General features: G+C 41.8%; 1 protein-coding gene across 1 annotated transcript in view; it reads left to right on the plus strand.

The window, feature by feature from the left end:
* The window catches only part of B3gat2 (beta-1,3-glucuronyltransferase 2), an 82,985-nt gene that overhangs the window by 35,923 nt on the left and 24,248 nt on the right, over positions 1-22,814 (plus strand). The window contains 1 exon segment of the mRNA NM_022609.2: positions 18,918-19,062. Within this exon segment, the coding sequence (NP_072131.1) occupies positions 18,918-19,062 (145 nt within the window).

A 22,814-nucleotide genomic window follows, 5' to 3' on the forward strand; every position in this document is an offset into this window, starting at 1 on the left:
CTCATACCTGACATGGCTGTCCGGAGTCGGCGATGCTGTCTTACTCATCCCTCTGTTTATTTATTGTATGGAGAGTCTTCTCTGCCAATTCTCCATTGTTGGACACTTAAGTTGGTTTCATGCCTTGGTTGTTGTGATTAATTCTGCATCAAGCACAGAGTTCTTCTTGTATTTCAGAAATGTAACGTTTCTGCCACGCTGAGGCTCCAATCGAGAGCTTTGCACATGCTAAGTAAGTATCCCCTGTGTTAATCTCCAGTCCTGTGAATTTTCTCAAACACACCAATTTTCCAGCCCGTGGATGTGCCCACAGCAGTGTGATTACTGGGTAATAGCGGTTCTGATTTTACTTTTCTGCCTCGTCTCCACACTGTTTTCCATAATGGCTGTACTGATTTGCATTCCTATTAACAGCCAGCAAGTTTCCTCTTTTTCTCTGTATCTGGTTCTTTTTTTCCCCCTAACACAGATGTCCATTTGTTCGTGTCTTAGATATTGAAAACGCTGGGTTTTTTTTCCCCTTGCTTGTCCTGCTGGCATTTCAGAAGCCAATTGACCATAAGTGAGCAGAGCTATTTCTAAGTTCTCCAGTCTCCTCTGTTTTTCCCTTTACACTAATTCCACATTGTCGTGATTACTGTGGCTTTCTACTCAGCAGAGCCCAGCAAGCCCCTCCCATGTAGCCAGTACTAGGGTTCACAGATGCATGCACCTTAGTATAATTAAATGAAGCTGATCACGTCTGATCACAGTTCCCTTTGTTTTAAAACTCAAAGGACTGAAATTTCAACATATATTTTCATTTATCAGTGATGTTAATCGTGTCCCCTGCCCATATATTCCTCATGATTCATGTTCTAGTTTGAATGTTCTTTTCTACATATGCTGTATACATGTTAAATGCATAAGAACACCCCTCATTTCCATGTGTCCGATGATCTAACCTTCCTACTTTCTCGTTTAGTCTTTTTTCCTATTTGCCACTTTAAAGAGAGGTATGTCTCTTCCAGGAGCATAGAATGGTGGTGAGTGGGGATGGGCACAAAGACTCAGCCCTGGGCTGTGTTGGAGATTGGCTGTGGCAAGGGAGGTAAGAACAAAGGGACATCAACACTCCATGCCACGGTTGGCACATGAAAGGCCAGCCCAGTTTGCTGAACTTTCGGAAGTCTGAAGTTTTCATTTTTAACACATCTCAAGTTTCTGTTTTCCCATTCCCATACACTGGCTCCAGAGTTCTGCTGTGTAGGCAAGGCTGGCATTCAATTCGTGGTCAATTCACTCTCCAGGGTGCTGAGATGTAGGGGTATACCATGACATCGGGCAACAAATCTCACTTTAAAATAAAACCAATAGGTCAAATCAAACATCCCTGTGGGGTCTTATATGGCTACACACTCCAGCATGCAAAGCCAGTCTGCACAAGCTTTGAAAACTTGTGTATGAAACATGACTCTGGAAAACAAAGTAAGTCTCATTCAATGAATAGGCATAGCAATCCCTTGAGCATTTATAAAGCAGGTGTTCAAAACCTATTTAGCCATGTAAAATACACACAGACACCACACACACACACACACACACACACACACACACATACACACACATATTCTTTGATAATTTCACACACATATATAGTGTATTTTTAATCACATTCACCCTCATTACCTTTCTTATTCCTCTTCCACTTCTACTGAACTCCTTCTCAAACTATCTTCCTACTTTCATGTCCTTTGAGTGTGTGCATGTGTGTGTGTGCATGAGTGAGTATGAGTGAATGTGAGTGTGTGTGTGTGTGTGTGTGTGTGTGTGTGTGTGTGTGTCCTACTGAGTTTAACTGGGGCTTCCTGCATGTGCATAGCTAGAAAATTAGTAACTAGAGCAGGGGCAACTTACCAGTAGCTACACCACTGAGAAAAATGGCTCCCTTTCCTCCAGCAATTATTTGCTCCAAATTCATAGCTCCAAAAGGAAATGGAACTTTGAGAGCTCCTCCCTAATTCATAGTGGCATTGGTGGGACCAAAACTATACAGACCTTGTGTAGGTAGTTAAACTCAACCATTATGAGTTATGAATGGAACAGCCATGTCATGCATTTATGAATGGAACAGCTATGCCTTGCATTTATGAATGGAACAGCCATGTCATGCATTTACGAATGGAAGACCCATGTCATGCATTTATGAATGGAACATCCATGTCATGCATTTATGAATGGAACACCCATGTCATGCACTTATGAATGGAACAGTCTTGTCATGTCAAAGCACTGTTCCCCATCCTTTGACTCTTACTCCTTTTCCAAGATGGTTCCTGGCCCCCAGAGCGGAGATAGGATACCCCACCCCACTTAGGACTGAACTTTCAACGGTCACTTTTTCTCAGACTTTGACCAGTTATGAATTTCTGCCTTACTCACTGCCCACTACAAAAAGAAGCTTCGCTGGCCAAGACTGGAAGCAGCAGAAATCAGTGGGTAGAAACATAATTATTTAGAAGCCATTGACAACACGTGCATTTAGCAATATAGCGGTAATTTGGTTCCCCATGGGTGCCTAGGACCTCAACAGCCATGGGCTTCTGACCAGGTATAGAGAATTGTAGGCATGGATTCCCTCCTGTGGAGTGGACCTGAACTTCAACCAGTAAGTGGCTGCTTAGCCCATAACAGTCATGCTACCCTCACATCGCTAGGGATCTTCCCCGCAGGTTGGTACAGTAGCTCCAAGAGCTCACAGTTGAGTGAGACTGCAGATGGCTTTTCTCTCCCCGTGTCTCCCATAGCACCGTCCAGCACTGTGAAAGCTTCCAGCAGGGGACAAGCATCTGGTTGGAGTCCATCTCCATATCTCTGTCCTGGAGTGACTGAGTGAAATCTTCAGCAACATGGTCTCAGTGTCTTGCTCTGGTTGGTGATGGTAGACACTTATATTACTTGGGGACTTGTGAGGGTCCCTGAGAATCAGCCCACAGGGAGGCTTCCCATACTCGATGTTGGGAATTGTGTTTAATTAGCCTGTGACTTCTGAGAGCACATTCACCATCCAGAGTCTTTTTGTTCAAACCCTTAACTTTAATTATGTATTTTTAATTACCTTACAAAGCAGATTTCCATGTGGTTTTTCAAACATCCGTAGTTTTGGTTAATACTCCCCAACCCCGACTCTTCCCCATCTTTCCTGTTTCTGCCCTTCTCTACTTTTAAAATCGCTATTCCTGTTTCTGAAGGTTCTTTCCCCTAGATCCTTTATAGCATTCTGGCCTCTAGAGACACTCCAAGTCAAACACACAAGTCTTAAAATTCACAGCTAGGATCCACATATGAACCAAAAATGTGTGGTGTTGCTTTTAAAACAGATTTTAATTTAAAAAATTAGACATGACAAAGTTTCCATGGACTCCGCACTCAGTTTTCACATTACACACATAGTGACATGCCTATGGCCCATTTAATAAGCTAAGGTTAAGTATAGTCTATTCTTCATTAACATGTCCCAAGATACTTTTCTGTTCTGGGATCCTATCCACAATCTCTCCTTGCTTGCATTCAGGTACCCTGTCCCCTTAGCTTCCCTTGATTTTCTATATTTTTGGTAATTTGATAAGTAATGTATTATTTCTTTCTATGCCCAAGGTCCTGGCACCTCATGTGGAGATATAGATATAGATATAGATATAGATATAGATATAGATATAGATATAGATATAGATATAGATATAGATATAGATATAGATATAGATATAGATATAGATATAGATATAGATATAGATATAGTCTTCTTTTCAATTATCCATTGTTGGACAGTTAAGTTGGTTTCATGTCTTGGTTATTGTTACTAATACTACAACAAACATGAGAGTTCCTTTTGCACCTTGAAAATGTTATGTTTCTGCCATGCTGAAGTCCAATCGAGGGTCTTACCTGTGCTAAGCAAGCATCCCTCCCCCAAACCCCCATGCTGATCTCCAATCCTGTGAATTTTCCCAGACACAGCAATTTTCCATCCCGTGGGTGTATTGGTCAGCATCTTGCCAGATATCCTTCAGTTGGAACCATTTGATTGAGGTTGTGGTACCTAGAGAAGCGAATCACAGGGCAGAGGACCGTTGCCATGACACTGTGTACTTTGTTGTTCCACTGTTCCACAATTAGCCATTAGGTTTCAATTAATATGGATGGGTTCACTTAAGGTTTTATTTGGTTGATCGTTGAATGTTCTCCCTTACCTTCTGGCATTGCAAGCGGCGCCAAGCTCATCTAGTGTAGTTTCCACTGCAGATGAAGAGTCAGCTGTATTCTTGGAATTTGTGTTTCCTTCTGTGCTAGAATGGCGTTAGAAACTACCCCATCTACAGCCTATAAAAGTCATCTCCTATAAAGGGCATATACGATGAATGTAATTTATCAGTGATGACGTTGACCTTGATAATCTAGCCAAGACAGGACTTAGCAGACCCTTCACATAGAGGTAATGCCCTCTCCCCTCTTCCATTTGGACTCTTTTGGGCACAGCATATGTAAGAAGTAGAGAGTTATGATCTACAGTCTCGGGATTACCAGTATACGTTCTTTGGAGTTCTTTATGCAAAATTTGACTATTCCTCCATTTATCATGTTAGTGCAGAGTCACTGTTGTTTCTTTTACAACTTCAGTTGTGATCAGTTTCTCTATTTATGCTGTTCTAGCTAAGCAAGTGATGCCTTTTATGTGCCCCACACTCACACATAGGTGGGAGATTTAGCGTTTGGTTTGCTTTGGTTTCTGAGCACTTCCTGCTTTCTGGACCATGCTTTCACACTGCTACCAGCACGCCATGGCTTCCAAACCCTCAGCTTCTAGCACAAGACAGTATATGTGTGCTAATTGGGTGTGGGTCCATCTGTCCATCGATATCCTCATAGAACCATGTCCATCCGTATCATACCACACAGTGTTCAGAATGAAGTTCGCCGCACTCCTCCATTACCAGGTAGAACATCAGAGACTCCATTTTTAAGTTCTCACTCAGGGACTGAAGTCCCTAAAGCCAACATCTGCCACCAATCATTCGTGAAAGCACACAGTGGAAACACAGTGGGATGTCTCTTTCAGGATTCCTACAATGTGCTTAGTGGCTCCTGTTGTCCATGCCTTAGGCTCAGCTCTTGCTAATGTTCTCTAGGGAGCCACTACAGACCATGGATCAGGTCAGACATTTGTCAATATTCTCTCATAACACCATTTCCTTTGTAGCCTTAACCAGAAAAAATGCATACATGGCTAATTTTGCGATGGGTCGTATAACTGCTTTCTCTCTCTTAGGATGTTGGCTTTGTGAGGTGAAGGCCTCACATCCCTTGCTCAGAGCCAAGCATGCATCATGTCTCCTGCCCAGTGAGATAGGAGAAAAGCTGAGAATGCCATCCTAAGGCCATTTCTGCTTTCTGGCATTTTTAGATCCTCAAAATAATTTGCTTATGCATCTCCAAAGTTCACAAAGTAGAAATGGCACTATGTGGAAATTAAAAACACACGTGCACATGCACACGATTCATAAAGCCATGAAGCGGACAGCATACCATGTAGGATGAATAGCGATGAGATAAGCAGGGACTAGTTCAAGCGTTCGAGCCCCTGAGGGCACCCGTGTCAGCTATTGCCTTGGGAGGGACCAAACTGTCACAGTTTAAAGCTGCAGATAATATAGGAGTTGGATATTAGGAAGTGCCAGCCATCATGGAGTACATGGGTGGTGCCTTCCTCCTTCCTTAAGGAGATGCTGATGTAATAAAAAGTGTCACTGGATGTTTTGGTTTGCTTTTTGGTTCACATTCCGTTTGTGTAGAATTTGTTCTATATTATATTATATTATATTATATTATATTTATTATATTCATTTAGATGCCTTTTGACGGAAGAGGGTTGATTCAGATGGAAAGGGAGTTCAGGAGGAAGTAGGAGACGTAGAGAGAATAGAAACTGTGATCAGGACATATTGTATGAAAAAATTATTTTCAATAAAAGACAAATAAAACATTAATAAGCTCGGATTACCCAAGATACAATTCATAAACCACACAAAGCTCAAGAAGAAAGAGGACCAAAGTGTGGATGCTTCAGTCCTTCTTAGAAGGGGTAACAAAATACTCGCAGGAGGTAGAGAGAGGTTGGCTGGGACTTGAGAGGAAGCGAGGAGGGGGAGGGGGAAGGGAGCAGGATCAGGTGTAGGAGGAGACAGGGATGATATACAGAGGGTCAGGAATTTGAACAGAGGTGTGTAGCATTTGGGGATGGGGAACTGGGGTAACCACCAGCAAGTCCAAGATGCCAGGAAAGCAAGAGGCTCCCAGGACCCATCTGGGATGAGAGTAGCTGAAATGCCCAACAGAGGGGAGGGATAACCTGTAGAGACCACATCCAGAGGTTAGGCCAGGTCCCCGGTTGGGGGATGGGGCCACCCACTCCTCTCCAAATTTTTAACCTAGAATTACTCCTGTCTAAAGGAAATATGGAGACAAAGTGTGGAGCAGAGACTGAAGGAAAGGCCATCCAGAGACTGCCCCACATGGGGATCCATCCCATATACAGACACCAAACCCAGACACTATTAGGGATGCCAAGAAGTGCATGCTGACAGGAGCCTGATATAGCTGTGTCCTGAGAGGCTCTGCCAGAGCCTGACAAATACAGAGGCAGATGCTTGCAGCCAACCTTTGGAGTGAGCACAAGGTCCCCAATGGAGGAGTTTGGGGGAAGGATGAAGAAGCTGAAAGGGTTTGCAACTCCATAGGAAGAACAACAATACCAACCAACCAGAACCCCCCAGGCTCCCCAGGGACTAAATCACCAACCGAAGAGTACATGGAGGGACCCATGGCTCCAGCAACTATGTATCAGAGGATGGCTTTGTCAGGCATCAATGGGAGGAGAGGCCCTCGGTCCTGTGAAGGCTAGATGCCCTGGTGTAGGGGAATGCCAGAGCAGGGAGGCAGGAGTGGGTAGGTGTGTGTGGGAGGCAACCTCATAGAAGTAGGGAGAGGGGTGACAAGATAGGGGGTTTCCAGACGGGAAACCAAAAAAAAAAGAGGATAGCATTTGAAATGCAAATTAATAAAATATCCAATAAATAAAATATAAATTAAAAAATGCAGAAGAGCCACTGATCTCTCAAGAAAAGTAAGTACTTCAGTCGGAAGAGAAACACCACTCTAAAATTTGGCAGATAGGAGACCTCAAAACAATATTTTGAGGGTTACCATAGTCATGTAACTTTTTTTTAATAGTAAAATGTTACAATTGCTTAGGGAAACAAACATCTGAGGAAATGCCGATTGTATCTTGTGTGTCTTTTGTAGCCATCGAAGGTGGGGGAACTACTCTGGACGTACATTTAGCTGTTTATCTTTGCTGTTTAAACCCTGCCATTTAATTGAAAGCTGTGGCAGCAGGATTAGCTGACAGAATATTACAGTGGTATTGAGTAAATAGGAAGACAGTGCCTTTGGGGACCAGACCTGTCCATAATATTAAAACTCCTTCCCCTTCATGCTTTGCGTCCCTTTTAGACTGGGACTCAAATCAGGTCCCTTAAGGGGTGACTGTTATGTAAATGCCATTGTGCATTAGGAAAGTAACAAAGCCGAAACATGGAGAATATTTTAGTTACTAGAGGGTAGTTAGTTACTTGAGGTAGTTACAGTCTGTAACATCGTTCCCCTTCTGAGCCAACTACAGCCAAAGAATCCTTAAGGAAGGTAGACTGAGTGAAAGGACACAGAACAAAGGTTAGATCCCAGGAGGGAATGAAGAAGCCCCGCAAATAGCTGTGCTATTTTCCTTTGAAATGTCCTGTGCTCTTTAGAGGACAGTGCTCCTGCATGCAGCGACTGAGTATCTGACTCTGTGACAATGCCTTCGCCATTGACTCTCAAGGCGCTGCCAGGTTCCAAGGGCTTCTGGACACACTCAGCATTTTAACTGTTTCAGTGACAGTCTCATCTCTAAAAAAAAAAGCATACTTGCAAACATCACCCTGCAGTATCACCAGGCTTTCTCTGGTCCTGCCTGTCACCTCAGCATCATGTCCTCTGCAAGAGTGAAACCCCAGCTGATGTTACCTCTGAGCGACTCCTAGGTCAGTCTGTTCTGTGGGCTGAATCCTATGCACCTTTCATGGCCTAACTTAAATGAAAAGCCTACACAAAGACACCTTAAATCCATGGCCATGCATGCTTACTCATATACTGTTCCTAGCTCCCCCTTCCTTCCTCCCCACCCCGTGTGTGTGTGTGTGTGTGTGTGTGTGTGTGTGTGTGTGTGTGTGTGTGTGTGTGTGTGTGTGTGTGTGTGTGTGGTACCCATGTGGTTGTCAGCTCTTGGGAGTCTGCTCTCTTCTGCCACCTTGTGGCATCTGAGGGTCAAACTCACCGGTCAGGCCTGCACACATGCACCTCAAACCCACTGGAGCCTCCCCACTGGCACTCCCCCCCCCATAAAACTTTTGCCCTCTGTTTGATTGTGACTGTCTCTTTTACACACAACTTGTTGGTTTCACATTTATTTAAATGAGTAGATGGCACGTCCAAACCTGCCAAGTATTATTTGGGGTGTTAGTGGCAGAGCACAACTTTATTTCTATGAATAAGGAAAGCTAGAGTGATGGCTTCAGCAGTTAAAAGCTCTTGTAGGGCACCCAAGTTCAGTCCTCAGCACCCATATAGGGCTGCTCTAAGGGACCTGGAACTTCAGATCCAAAGAAACTGACACCCTCTTCTGACCTTCACAGAAGTCTGCACTCATGTGCATGTACTACACACACACACACACACACACACACACACACACACACACACACAGAGAGAGAGAGAGAGACAGAGACAGAGACACAGAGAGAGAGAGACAGAGACAGAGAGACAGAGACAGAGAGACAGAGACAGAGATTTTTTAAAGAAAACATTTAAAAGAAGTCTGTGAAATGGAATGGTAGCAAATTAAATACACTTCCACCAAAACACAAGAGTCTATGCTTGGTGTCTTAAAGATATAAACCATTCTAATAATGGAAATAATACATACGTACCAAACTGAACCAGGTTCTCTGTGTGTTTGGAAGACAAGGATATATTTTAGCTGAAGTACGTAAGGAGGAAGAACTTGAATATGTAGTGAATTGGGGTAAGGATAGATTGTGAAAACTTTGGTAATTGGTCTTTGTATTTGTCTGTTTGATTGTTTAAAGGTGCTATGCTCACCAAACCGATGTGTCAGTTCTACACTGGAGCAGTCAGTGCTAAGGTTAACAGAACATGAACTCCACATAGAAATGCAAAGAACACAGAACAGTGGTAAAAGCTTCAGAACTGAAGGGAACTGTCAGGGGGCTGACACCACCTGGCCAGGGATTCACATAGCTGTGACAGCATTCCAAAAGTTTGGCCCCAAAGTGAATACATGCACAGACAATGGATCTGAGCAGAGGTTCCAGAAACAAACCCACTCAGATGTGCACAACTTCTTTTTAGCAAAGGTTCAAAGGTGACTGACTCAGTTGTACTCACAGCATATAGATGTGAGCCTAATGAGCCGTACTAAACAAGCCATGCAGATACTGTATACAGGTTGGAAGTGGGCCCTAACCTATGTGAGCGATTACTCCTGCTGCAATGACTTAGAACTCAGTAGACCTTTTAAAAAATTATCATGAAAGTTGATGAACTAGCACAGGGTAATCAGAAATGATTTAGTATAAAAGTAGCAGAAACTATAAAAATAGTCATTTCCCATCCGACAGTGAACAATGCAATAAGACTTTCTTTGCCTGGGATGCTTCACGCCCTTAAATCTTTTTAGAACAAGGTGGGTTGTGAACAATGAATAGAGTTGGGATGCCGGGCTGATGGGAGACCTAATTACTTCATACTCAGGGCACGACTTGCATCCCCATCACATTTGAAAAACCCTCCCAGCAACTCACTTCTCTTCTCTTCATAAAATTATTTCTCAATTTACAATCATTTTTATTGTCACTTTTGATGATTTCTTCAAAATTAGCATGCATTAATAATGAGGGTCATAATGACATTGTCAATCATGTGTGTCTTTGTACTTTACCCCTAGTCACAGCTCATTATCCTCTCTTGTTTGTCACACCCTCCCACTGTTGCCCTCATGCCCTACAAATAGTCCCTTGTTCTTTTATGTCCTGTCATTCATATGTGTATGTATGTAGACAGGCAGGCAGATAGACAGACGGTGGGTGGATGGATGGATACATAGGTAGATAGGTAGATAGGTAGATAGATAGATACATACATACATACATACATGCATACATAGATACATAGATACATAGATAGATACATAGATACATAGATACATAGGTAGGTAGATACATAGGTAGGTAGATACATAGATAAATACATAGATAGAGAGATAGATACATAGATAGAGAGATAGATACATAGATAGAGAGATAGATACATAGATAGAGAGATAGATACATAGATAGAGAGATAGATACATAGATAGATACATAGGTAGAGAGATAAATACATAAATAAATACATAGATACATATATGATACATACAGATATATACATATGTATGTATGTATGTATTTCGTGGGGCATTTAGCTATATATCTATATTAAGTAACCTTGCCCATTGCTTACATAGAATATGTGACGAAGGCAGCTTAAGACAGTAAGAGTTTGTTGTGGCTCCAGGGGACAGTAGAACAAAGCAGGGACATCATGGCAGCAAGAGCTTGAGGCAGCCAAACACACTGCATTCTCTCTCAGGGAGGAGAAGGAAATGAACACTTGGCTTAGCTGATTTTCTCCTATTCTCTGTAGTCCTGCCTTACAGCAGCTGCCTACATTGATGTGAGTCTTCCAACTTCAATAATTCTTGCCAAATTAATCCCAGAGGTGTGTTTTAAGGACAAGACTGATCAAGAACTACTTCATAGGTTTATTTCCTTGGCAGCTCTAGATAAACGGTTCTCAGCCTTCCTAACGCGGAGTCCCTTTAATACAGTTCCTCATGGTGCAGCGACCCCCAACCATTAAAGTATTTCTTTGCTACTTTGAAGCTTTAATTTTGCTATTGTTATGAATTTTAATATAAATATCTCATAGGCAGGACCTATGACATGTGACCCCTGTAAAAGGGTCGTTCAACCTCCAAAGGGGTCATGACCTTTGGTTGAGAAGCACAGTCCTACATCCTGTCATATGAATGGTCAGGTCATTTTTGCAAATACTGTCATTGTAGAGCATGATTTTGTTATGTCCTCCAGTTCTCTCTAACATTCCCAGACATACAGCGGACCCCTCCCCTGACTGTACCTCCCAACTCCTGCTTTTTCACAGCCTATACAAGGGACATTGAGGGTCTTTACAATTGTTCTCTATACATGTATTTTTAATACATTTTTAAAATCTAGAGTTCACCTACGAGAAAAAAAAACATTGCATTTGTAGTTCTGAGTCTGCATTAAACTTCACATGATGATCTCTGGCTTCACCTATTTTCCTGTGAATGACATATAAGTTGTGTCCTTGATGACTGAACAGGCTACACCATGTATCTATCTCACATTTGTTTATCCATTCATCTGTTGATACACATCTTGACAGACTGCAAACATGAATAGTACTACAGTAGATGTAGTTGGACAAGTACGTATGTGGTTTGTTGATCCCAGTTCCCTCAGGTATATGCCTGTATAGGTAGGTCTGTACAGCTAGGTCAAAGGGTAAATACATTTTTAATGTTTTTGTAGAATCTTTATCCTGATTTCTTCACTGTCTTGACTGATTGAAATTCTCACCAATAGTATATGAGGGTTTTGTTTGTCCCTGCCCCACATTCTTGCTAGCACTCCCCCCTTGTTTGTAGTCATTGTAAGTATCGTGAGATATAATCTAAGTGTAGGTTTTTAATTTTATTTATTTATTTTGAGATATGGTCATCTTTCTAGTTCCGCATTATGTTTTTTTTTTTAAAAAAACAGCAACAGTTGTGGCAACATAAGCTTTAGAAGTGTATTATATGACATTGTCTAACAATTAACTGCCTTTTAAACATTTATTTACTTTTATGTGTATTGGTGTTTTGTGTGAACGTGTTTCTGTGTGGGGGAGCCAGATCCCCTGGAACTGGAGCTGCCACATGGGTCCTGGGAATTGAACCTAGATCTTCTGAAAGAGCAGCCAGTGTTCTTAACTGTTGAGCCATCTCTTGCCATTCGTACCAGTATGATGCCATCCTTGCCTGTCCACGCTATAATTTAAGGTCTGGTGTTATGATAGTGACCACGTTTCTCCTTCTGAACGGGATTGCTTTCCCTCTTCAGAGGTTTCTGTGCTCCCATATGAGTTGAAGGATTGGGTAATTTGTTTGTTTGATTGGTTTAAGGTTTTCTGTTTGTTTTCTCTATTCCTACAGAGAATGTCTGGAGCTCATTCTGTAAACCACTCTGGCCTCCAACTCACGGAGATCCACCTGCATCTGGCTCCCATATGCTGGGATTAAAGCCTGCACCCCCATGCCTGGCTATCAGTTCAGTTCTGAGTTTTCATTCCCCCTCTCCCTCCCCCTCCCCAGCTAAGGATGTTAGACATTTTTCTCATGCATTAATTGTTTCTCTGCTTTTGTGAATTTCCAGTCCTATTCTTTTTTCTCCTTTATTGATTGGGTGAATCGTTTTTATGTTTAAATTTTCTAGGCTTTTACAGATAGTAATTCCTTGTCAGATGTACAGTTGACACAGATTTTTCTCCCATTCCGTAGGCGCTCTCTTTGTTCTGCCGGAAGTGTCTTTCCAGTACAGAAGTTTTTAATTTCATCGGATCCCATTTGTCACTTTTTGCTATTACTTCTTAGGTGGCTAGAGTTCTTTTCTGAAACTCTTTGCCTGTGCCTATATTGGGAAGTGTTTTCCCTAAATCGTAATCTAACAGTTCCGGTGTTTCATTTTCTTGTATTGACATCTTTGGCCTGTTTTGACTTTTGGTGCAGGGTGGAAGATGTGGACCGTGTCGTTCTTCTGCATGTGCATGTCCAGCACCAAGTCTTTCTTTAATTAATTTTTAGTTATGTGTATGTGTGGGGGAGGGGCGGCAGGATGTGCCTGTGCATGCAGTTGCCCGAGGAGGCCAGAGATGTGGAATTACACATCTCAAAGGTGGAGTCATATCTCACACCATTTCTTGAAGAAACTGCCTCTCTCTTTTAACATACTTTCCATTTTTGTCAAATGTTGGTGGCTGAGGCTTGGTGAAATTACTTCTGGGTACCTTTTCCATTGGTCCACATGCTTTGTTTTGGTGTTAATAAGATGCCATTCTTGTCTCTCTGGATTATAATTTGAGGTCAGGTATTATATCGACTACATTTTTTCTTCTAATTAGACTGTGTTCCCTACCCAGAGTCTTCCGTGCTTCCCTGTGAATTGAAGTTTTGTTTTCTTTTCTCTATTCCCATGAGCAACACCATCCTTTTGATGGAAATTGGGTTGGGTCTATAGATTGCTTTTCAGAAATTCAACTATTGTCATAATACTAATTCTACGAATCTGCAAGCAGTAAGAGTCTTTACCTCTCTCCAATTTCTTCCTTCAGAACCCTAAAGTTTTCACTATATAGGTGACTGGCAAAGGCTATTGTAAGTGTCTCACTTAGGGTTTTACTGCTGTGAACAGACACCATGACCAAGGCAACTCTTACAAAGAGCAACATTTAGTTGGGACTGGCTTACAGGTTCTGAGGTCGAGTCCATTATCAATCAAGGTAGGAGCATAGCAGCATCCAGGCAAACATGGCAATGGAGGAGCTGAGAGTTCTACATCTTGATCCAAAGACAGACAGAAGACTGGCAAAGCGACACGGTTCCTCCAACAAGGCCACACCACATTCTGACAAGGATGCACCTCCTAATACTGCCACTCCCTGTTGACCAAGCATTCAAACACGTGAGCCTATGAGGGCCCAACCTACTCAAACCACTATATTGAGTGTGACTGTGTCCTAATTTCTTTCTGAGCAAGTTTAGAAAAGCTACTAATTTTTCTGTTGATTTTTTTTTGTGCTGGATAATTTTATGTCAACTTGACACAAGCTAAAGTCATCTGAGAGAAGGGAATCTCAAGTCAGAAAATTCCTCCTTAAGATGGGGCTGTAGTTAAGAGTCTAGGGCATTTAATTAGTGATTAGTGGTGGAGAACCCAGCCAATTGTGGATGGTGCCATCTCTGGGCTAATGGTCCTGGGTTCTACAAGAAAGCAGTTGGAGCAAGCCAGGAGGAGCAAGCAGTATCACCCTTCTGTGTCATAGGACCTAGTGTTAGGTAGGTCCCTATACTGGCTGGCTTTATGTGTCAACTTGACACAGCCAACAGTCATCAGAGAGAAAATAGACTCAGTTGAGGAAATGCCTCCATGAGGTCCAGCTTTAAGGTGTGTTGTCAATTAGTGATCAATGGGGGAGGGCCCAACCTATTGTGGGTGGTACCATCCCTGGGCTGGTAGTCCTGGGTTCTATAAGAAAGCAAGCTGAGCAAGTCATGTTAAGCAAGCATCACTCCGTGGCCTCTGCATCATCTTCTGCCTCCAGGTTCCAGCCCCGCTTGAGTGCCTGTCCTAACTGACTTCAGTGATGAACAGCAATATGAAAGTGTAAGCCAAATAAACCCTTTTCTCCCCAACTTGTTTTTTGGTCATGGTGTTTCATCACAGCAATAAATAACTATCACAGCCCCTGTGTTAGGTAGGTCCATGTATTAGGTAGGCACTGAATGTTAGGTAGGCTCCTGTGTTCCGTAGGACACTATGTCAGGTAGGCCCCTATGTGTTAGGTAGGCTTGTATGTGTTAGGCAGATTTCCGTGTGTTAGATAGGTCCCGGGGCCTGGCTGGTTTTGTGTGTCAACTTGACACAAGCTGGAGTCAAGAGAGAAAATAGCTTCCGTTGAGGAAATTCCTCCACTGAGATCCAGCTGTAAGGCATTTTCTCAATTAGTGATCAATGGGGGAGGGCCCATTGTGGGTGGTGCCGTCCCTGGACTGGTGCCCCTGGGTTTTATAAGAAAGCAGACTGAGAAAGTCATGTAAAGCACTCCTCCATGGCCTCTGCTTCAGGTCCTGCCTCAGCTTCCTGTATGAGTTCCTGTCCTGACTTCCTCTCATGATGACCAGTGATTTATCAGTGTTAGCTGAATGAACCCTTTTCTCCCCGAGTTGTTTTGGTTATGGGGCTTCATCACAGCAATAATAACCCTAAGACAAATTTGTTGTATCTGGATACCTGTCTAAAAGTATTGAAACTCTTAAAAGAGTTTTCTAACGAGGTCTTTCGTATTTTTTTTAAGTATAAGACTACTCTTTCTACAGATGCGAATATTGATTCTTTCCTTTCCTATTTGTATCCCTTTCATTTCTTTCCCTTGCCTTACTGTTCTAAAAGCTAAAAGCATCAATCAATATATTGATGAAAAGGGAAGAAAGGAGATGCCTTTGTCTCATGCCCAACTTTAGAGGACATAGTTGGAGTTTTTCCTCAGTCAGTATAATATTGCCATAGTTTTTTATATTTATCAAGATATTCTCCTTCTATTACTATTTCTTCTGGAATTTTATCATGAAGGTACATTGAAATGTGACAAAGGTCTAATTGACTGGTCTGACCAGGGCTTCACGTTCCTGGGAGACTATTTACTCTTTCAGTCTCGTTGCTCATTACACTGCTGTGTAATTTGTTTGCGTCCTCTTGACTTGGTTTTGATAGATTATATAGGACTGGGAATTATCTGTTCCTTTTAGTTTTTCCATGTTTTTTTGAATATGTTTTTAAAGTATTTCCTAGTGATCATCTGGGTTTTGTTGGTGTCTAATCTAATGTTTCCTTTCAAAATCTGTGATCATTTGGGTCTTCCCTTGGCTGATGTTTGATAATTGTTTTTCACATTTTCAGAAATCCAACTCTGTTTCATTGGATTTTTATTTTGTTCTTTTAGTCTCCATTTCATTAATTTCTACCTTAGTGTTATTTCTTTCCATATACTCCTTTGTGTTTGGCTTATTCTTATTTCTCTACGATGTTAAGGTTCAGCATTCTCTGTCTCTATTGTTGCCGTTATGTAAACACTTGTATCTGTAAGCTTTCTTCACAGATATCTCTCTGCTTTATCCCAAAGGTTGTAATTGGTTGTATTTGCAGTCTAAGAAGTTTTAATTGCTGGTTTATCAATGATTCGCTGATTATTCAAGAGTGTTATTCAATCTCCACATATTATCATAGTTTCTATTGCTATTTATTTCTAGTGTTAGTCCATTACTGTCTGATGATATGAAAGTAATTAGTTCAATTTTTGTGAGTTTGTTAAGACTGATTTTCATGGTTTGATTGTAAAATGTCACTCATAGGTCCTGTGTTGAACACTCGGTGTCTATACTGTGAATTTGTAATCCTAAAAAGCCTGTATAAAAGACACACAATCCAGATGTTTTGTTTACAAGCCAAAAACCTAGATTGGGTCGGTTTAGGGCTGTACTAACATTTCCCAGCTGTAGGTTCCTTGTTACTTGCTGTTTCTCCTGGCTATGCGTTTCTGGTTGCTTCTTCCTCCTCTGTCTTCCTCTCCTTTTTTATTTCTTCAAACTTCCAGTCCCACCTTTTTCCTCCACTGCCCAGTCACAGTCTCTAGCCTTTTATTGAGCAGGTAAATTGGGAATAAGGTTCACAAGGTATCCCTTTGAGTGATCTGCTCATCAGAGGCAACCACATCTTGAGGAAACAGTATTTTAGCATTACAATACAGGCAGCATCAGACCAACCCACTACAGATGTCCCTAGCTGCTGGCACTGTTTGGGAAATTTTTAGAAACTTTAGGAGGTGGATCCTTACTGTGAGTTCCTGGGAACTCCCTTGAGGTTTTATGACCCAGCCTTACTTCTGCTCATGTCTGCACACAATATGGATGACCAACCTCCTGCTCTGGCTACCATGCCCTCCCTGCCCGATGTCATTTATTTTTGTTATGATAACTCTCTGGAACTATAAGTCAAAATAAAAGTAAGCCTTTTGTCTCGTAGGTTACTTTTGGCAGTATATTTTATCACAGAAATAATAAAGGAACTAAGATTACGTTATGGATGAAACTGTGTGCTGTTTTAGAGAATGTTCTATGGAATGCTGAAAAGAGCCTCTAGTGTGCACGCCCACGGAATACCTGATCTATTTGGTATATGGTATGATTACCTCCAAAGTTGGTAGTTTTCTGAATGACCCATTTGGTGATAGTTACTGAATCAGTGATTATTATTATGTCTGGCCCCTTGTGTGCAGTAAATGCTTGTGCTGCAGAATTGGATGTCAGTGGTTGGCCCGTGTATTTGTAATTGTTTTATCTTTTATGGGCTTTTCTTTCTTTATCTCCTCTGAACATTTTTTTCTTTCTAGTCTACTTTGTTAGATATATAGTATACCTTGGTTTCTGTTGTCACCCTCCAACTTGTCTTGTTTCTCCTTGGAATATAATTTCCCAACCCTTTGCTTTCCAATCATCGTTATCTATGATACATTTCTTGGGGTTTTTTGTTTGTTTGGTTGGTTGGTTGATTGGTGTAATGATGTTTTGAAGTTGGTTCAAATATAGTTCCTTTACTTTCCGGTATCCATCCTAAAGTTTTTCTGACCTTCTCAAAGGATTTCTTCTGGGTTAGCATTTGTTTCTCTTCTTGTTCTCATGAAATTTATTTGAACACAAGCTCTTGTGAGTGTTTCCTTTCTCTCTGCAGATAATTCCCTTAAGTTTATTCTGTAGTATGTTGTCACCTTAGGTTTATTTGTGCTTATCTTAGAAGGTCTTTATTTCCGCGTCACTTTTACAAGATAACTTTGCTGGGTATAAAAATCTTAGTTGCCAGGCTGTTTACTTTCAAGACTTGAAGTACATTTTTGCATGCTTCTGTAGCAGTTAGGGTTTCTGCCTAGAGGAAAGAGGAACTTGCCTTTGTAAGTGAGTTGCCATTTTCCTCTTGTGAGTTTTTTTTTTCTTTTCATTTTTTTGGAGCTGGGGACCGAACCCAGGGCCTTGTACTTGCTAGGCAAGCACTCTACCACTGAGCTAAATCCCCAACCCCTCCTCTTGTGAGTTTTAACATTGTTTCTTTCCTCTGAAATATTTTTTTTATTTTACTTAGACAAATCTTACCATGTTGCCCTGGTTGGCCTGGAACTCTTTACCTAGACCAGGCTTGCCTTGAACTCACAGAGATCTGTCTGCCTATGCCTCCCAGCCAAGATATGTATCAATAGAAATGAAAACTTGGAGAAAGTCGTTCTGAAAGACCTCACTTATGAATCATGAAGTTTCCTAGGGAAATAAAATGACTCACTTTAGAAAACAGGGATTCAATTCTGAGACAAACGAGAAGCATTTGATAATTACAGGCTGGCTTCAAATAAGTGATAATTGGGCGATGACACATTTTTCTTTTTTTCTCTCTCTCTTTCTCCTTCTCTCTCTTTCTTTCTTCCTTTCTTTCTCTCTCTCTCTCTCTTTCTTTCTTTCTTTCTTTCTTTCTTTCTTTCTTTCTTTCTTTCTTTCTTTCTTTCTTTCTTTCTTTCTAAGACAGGGTCTATGGTGCTCTGGCTGCCTGGCCTCAAATTCACAGAGATCCACCTGCCTCTGCCTCCCAAGTGCGCGTGTACTACTATGCCTTTATTTCTCTTTAAGTCTTGGGCCATCTGTATGAACAGCAAGACCAAAGACACCAGGAAAATAAAAATGAAAGTGAACAGGGGTAGGAAGGGGATGTATAGCAGATTTCATTTGGAAACCTTAAAATTTCAAAACCATAGTAACTTCATACTTTCCACATGGATCACCACATATTAATAAAAGTTGTGTTCATCTCTTTCCCCTTTTGTAGATGAGAACCACCCGCAAGGTTTCTGTCTGGCCCGTGGGCCTAGTTGGTGGGCGACGCTATGAACGTCCATTGGTGAAAAATGGCAAAGTTGTTGGCTGGTACACCGGATGGAGAGAAGACAGGCCTTTTGCCATCGACATGGCTGGTGAGCAGTGTGCAGGGGACATTTGTCCCTGTTGGATGGGGCCTGGAAGAAGCTGGGAAAGGCCAGTTTGCATAGACCCCTTGAATATACCTCATTCATCAGAGTATTGAATATTTCAATATTCAAAATACATTCCTTGACCCTTCAAGTTGAAGTTGATTTGGGAAGTGGCTAGAAAATAGCCATCCCTCTCTACCCTTTTATCTTCCAAATGTTCATGCATCAGTATTGGGTTGGGCATGGGCGATTTAGAGATAATGGAGTCATGGCTCCTACCTACGTGTAGTCTATTAGCTAAAACCTTTTGGTGCCTCTGTCTAGAAAACTGATAGATTAAAATATGTCATGTTTAAGGACAAACTTGGCAATAAATTAAACTTGACAAATCATTTTAATGTTTATTGACAAATTTAGTGGTTTGTTAGTATGTTAAAAAGCTAAAAGATAAAATTGGGTTCTGGTTTTCCACATGTCCATTACCTTTTGAAGAGAACTATCTTTTAAAGTTTTCATTTCTTGACCAACCAACTGAATCGAATTAGACCCAGGTGGACCACAAAGTTTTCCAACACTGCTTTGTCAGGAAAGGGATTCATTTTCTGTGGTCTCTAGAAAGTGATGCTCTTGATGGCTGTGCAAGAATGGGGCGTGAAACCTGAGGAGTAGAGGGAAAGCAATCGCTGCTGTCTGTAACTGGTAAGATGAAAAGAGAAAGCTTGCATCCATCACCAGCGCTGTCTCATCAGCTTGGGCTCTCTCACTTCTTTTGTGTGTATTTCTCAACCACAGTCAGAGCCTCTGTCCTCTGATGGCATGAATACTATGCTCTAAACTGGACTTGCCACCTTTATTCTGATTCTATAAATCTTGAGGCAGTAAGATTGTAAAGAATATTAGAAGTTCAGAATGAAATGCTCACCAATGGCTACCATGGTGTATCTGTCAACAATGCATCATGGGAAAAGACAAATGAGGTTTGGGCCTCATTTTTTACATGTAACAAAAGGACGTAAACTTGAGGATATTTGCCATGGTCTCTGGCACCTTGGCTAGTCTAGATCCCTTGTTCCTGCCCCATGGCCCAAATCCACGGTCTCTATTCTTGGGTTTTACTTCTTAAAGCCCCAGAGCTTTACTGGCACTTCAGCTGAGCCATTTATCCGGAGCAGTTGAGAGGTAGGTGAGTCATGCTTGGGAGAACCTGATGACTTTTCTTTTTTTAAATAAAAATGTTGAGAACTTCATCTGTTTCATTCTCAACCTTCCATTGCTCCCCTCTAGCTCCTCCAGTGGCCCCCAATTCATGGTCTCTTCTTTAATTATTACTGTTACCATGTATATACATAAACCCTTACAAATACACATACACATATATGTAGTACATGTAAAACACACTGAGTCCATTTAACATTGCTCACATGTACATGTGTCCTAGGCTGAGCACTTGGGATTGGACAACTATGCAGCAGCTTCTCCCTACAACAAACTAATTCTCCCTCCCAGCAGCCAGTGCTTTCCTACGGGTGGGGCCACGTGCAATTCTTCTGTCCCCATCGGCATGTCCATGATGTTGTTATTATGTTGGCCTTGTTCAGTCAACTATGCTGTTGAGAGTTCATGGGTACACTTCCCCTGTCTGTCTAGGGAACACTAACATCCTGGGCCTTTGGCTCTAATGACCCTTTTGCCCTGCTTCTGTGATTTCTCTTAGGTGTAGGCTACACTGCAGATATATCATATATGGGACTAGGCATCTTATAGTCCGTTATTGAACCTAGAGATTCATAAGAGTCCTTCCCATCCAGTCTCGTCCATGGCTCTGAAAATTTAAGGCTAAACACCACAAGTGTTAGAAAAAAAACTGAACATCTTTTTGACCATGATTAGCTAGAACAGAAAACTTGGAGAAACCAGGAAAAGTCCTTCCACTTCTCTGGGACTCTATGTCCTCATGTGGTGAACGGTAATTGCATGAGAGTCCCACTGCCTGTCTGCTCCTGGTGCCACACCTTGGTAAACATAGAGGCTTGCATGCTGGGCATCCAAGTGACAATTCGCCACTGTGAGAGAAGCCAGCTGACACACGTCTGTTCTTGAATGTCCATGGACCTTGTCTCAGGGCCATGCCCCAGACAGCTTTCAGGATGCACATTACCTTGCCTGAGCAGTGTCAAGGCCAGGGCAGCCTGGATAATTCCTACCATTCATTTCCAAATTGATATTTCTGAAATTCTGAAATCTTTTCCCTGCGACATGACCACTGTTTGGGCTTTTCCATCCATTTCATACATTTCCAAAGCACAATGAAACAAGCATATCATAAAAACATCTGATCTAGCTGTTGTCTTGGTGTTCTGTCACCTTAAAATACGTTACTTAAAATACCATGTCACCTTCAAGAAAACTTAACTCCCCACATGAATTTGCTTTGAATCTTAGTTTTCAATAAATTATTGATATTTCCGGAAGCCCAGAAATGCGGGTGATCTGGTTGGTGAGATAATGAGTCTGGGTTTGAAGAAGTCTGCCCTCATTCTGAAACTTTAAAATGCTTGTCTTGGTTTAGAGTCTGCTTGTGTGATCTCCATGGGAATAGGGAACAGAGTTCTCAGGTCCTTAGGCCCGTGGGTTCGGTACATTCTCCCTCATTATCATGTTAGTGTGGAGAGAGAGGGGAGAAAGAAAGGGAAGGAGAAAGTGAATGAATGAATGAGTATGAGAATGAATGAATGAGTATGAGAATGAATGAATGAGTATGAGAATGAATGAATGAGTATGAGAATGAATGAATGTGAGAGAGAATGGATATGAGAATGGTGAAAATGAATGAATGAGTGAATGAATGAATGAATGAATGAATGAATGGCTATGAGAATGGATGAATAAGAGTATGTGAATGAGACTCTCTAAAATGGGAACAGGAAGCCAGGGGGTGCACCCTGTAGGGCATTGTGTTCAATGGCTCTGTGGCAGTTGATGATGACACTGTACTGGACTTTGGGTTTCCATAGTATTGATCAAGCTAAGATTGATAAGATGATTATAAGACCTATAACTGCTGTGGACTGTATGGCTTTGTGCTCTTGGGCATCGTTAGCGTCAGTCCTTAGAACCCAATATGTTGATGTTTCAGTGAAGCCACAGCATAGCCCAGCATCGAAGTGCGTGTAAGTATCAGATGTGTAAGAGATGCTCCCGCCTAGTGTCCTATATACAGCATTCGGACCATCTTTTGGTGTCACGTTGAATTTTCCTGATGCTGAAAATCTCTGTCAGGTATCCTAGGACACTGCTTTGAAGCTTTTCTGTGTGCATCATGATGTTAGACAGAAGCAGAGGTGACATGATATTTTCTTGAAGGCAGCGTGGTACTACTGTTTTAAAATAAAGGACTTGCTCTACAGGGCATCTTTAAAACTCTCTAATCATTACTCCTTACGTTAATACCCCATGAGACCGAGAGAAAGCGTTGCGGGCAGCCAGCCGTCCTGTGGCTTGCTGTTGGCTTTGAGCGTACACTGCTCGGCCAAGCCAATGGGAGACCCTGGAGGATTTCTACAGTGTTGTGCCTCAGGCTTCTCTATTCCCAGAATAACTCTGGCATCTGACAACTGACTCAAAGAGGCAGTCCACGCAGCATTTTTAGACCTGCTTTGTGGGCAGGGAATTACTTTCAAGTGACAGTCTCATTTCGGCCACTTCTACGGAAATGTCAGTAACAAACATTGCTTGGAGGAGCTGAGCTGAATGAA

Source organism: Rattus norvegicus, chromosome 9 (genome assembly GCF_036323735.1).
Source record: "Rattus norvegicus strain BN/NHsdMcwi chromosome 9, GRCr8, whole genome shotgun sequence".
Classification (NCBI taxonomy): Eukaryota; Metazoa; Chordata; class Mammalia; order Rodentia; family Muridae; genus Rattus; species Rattus norvegicus.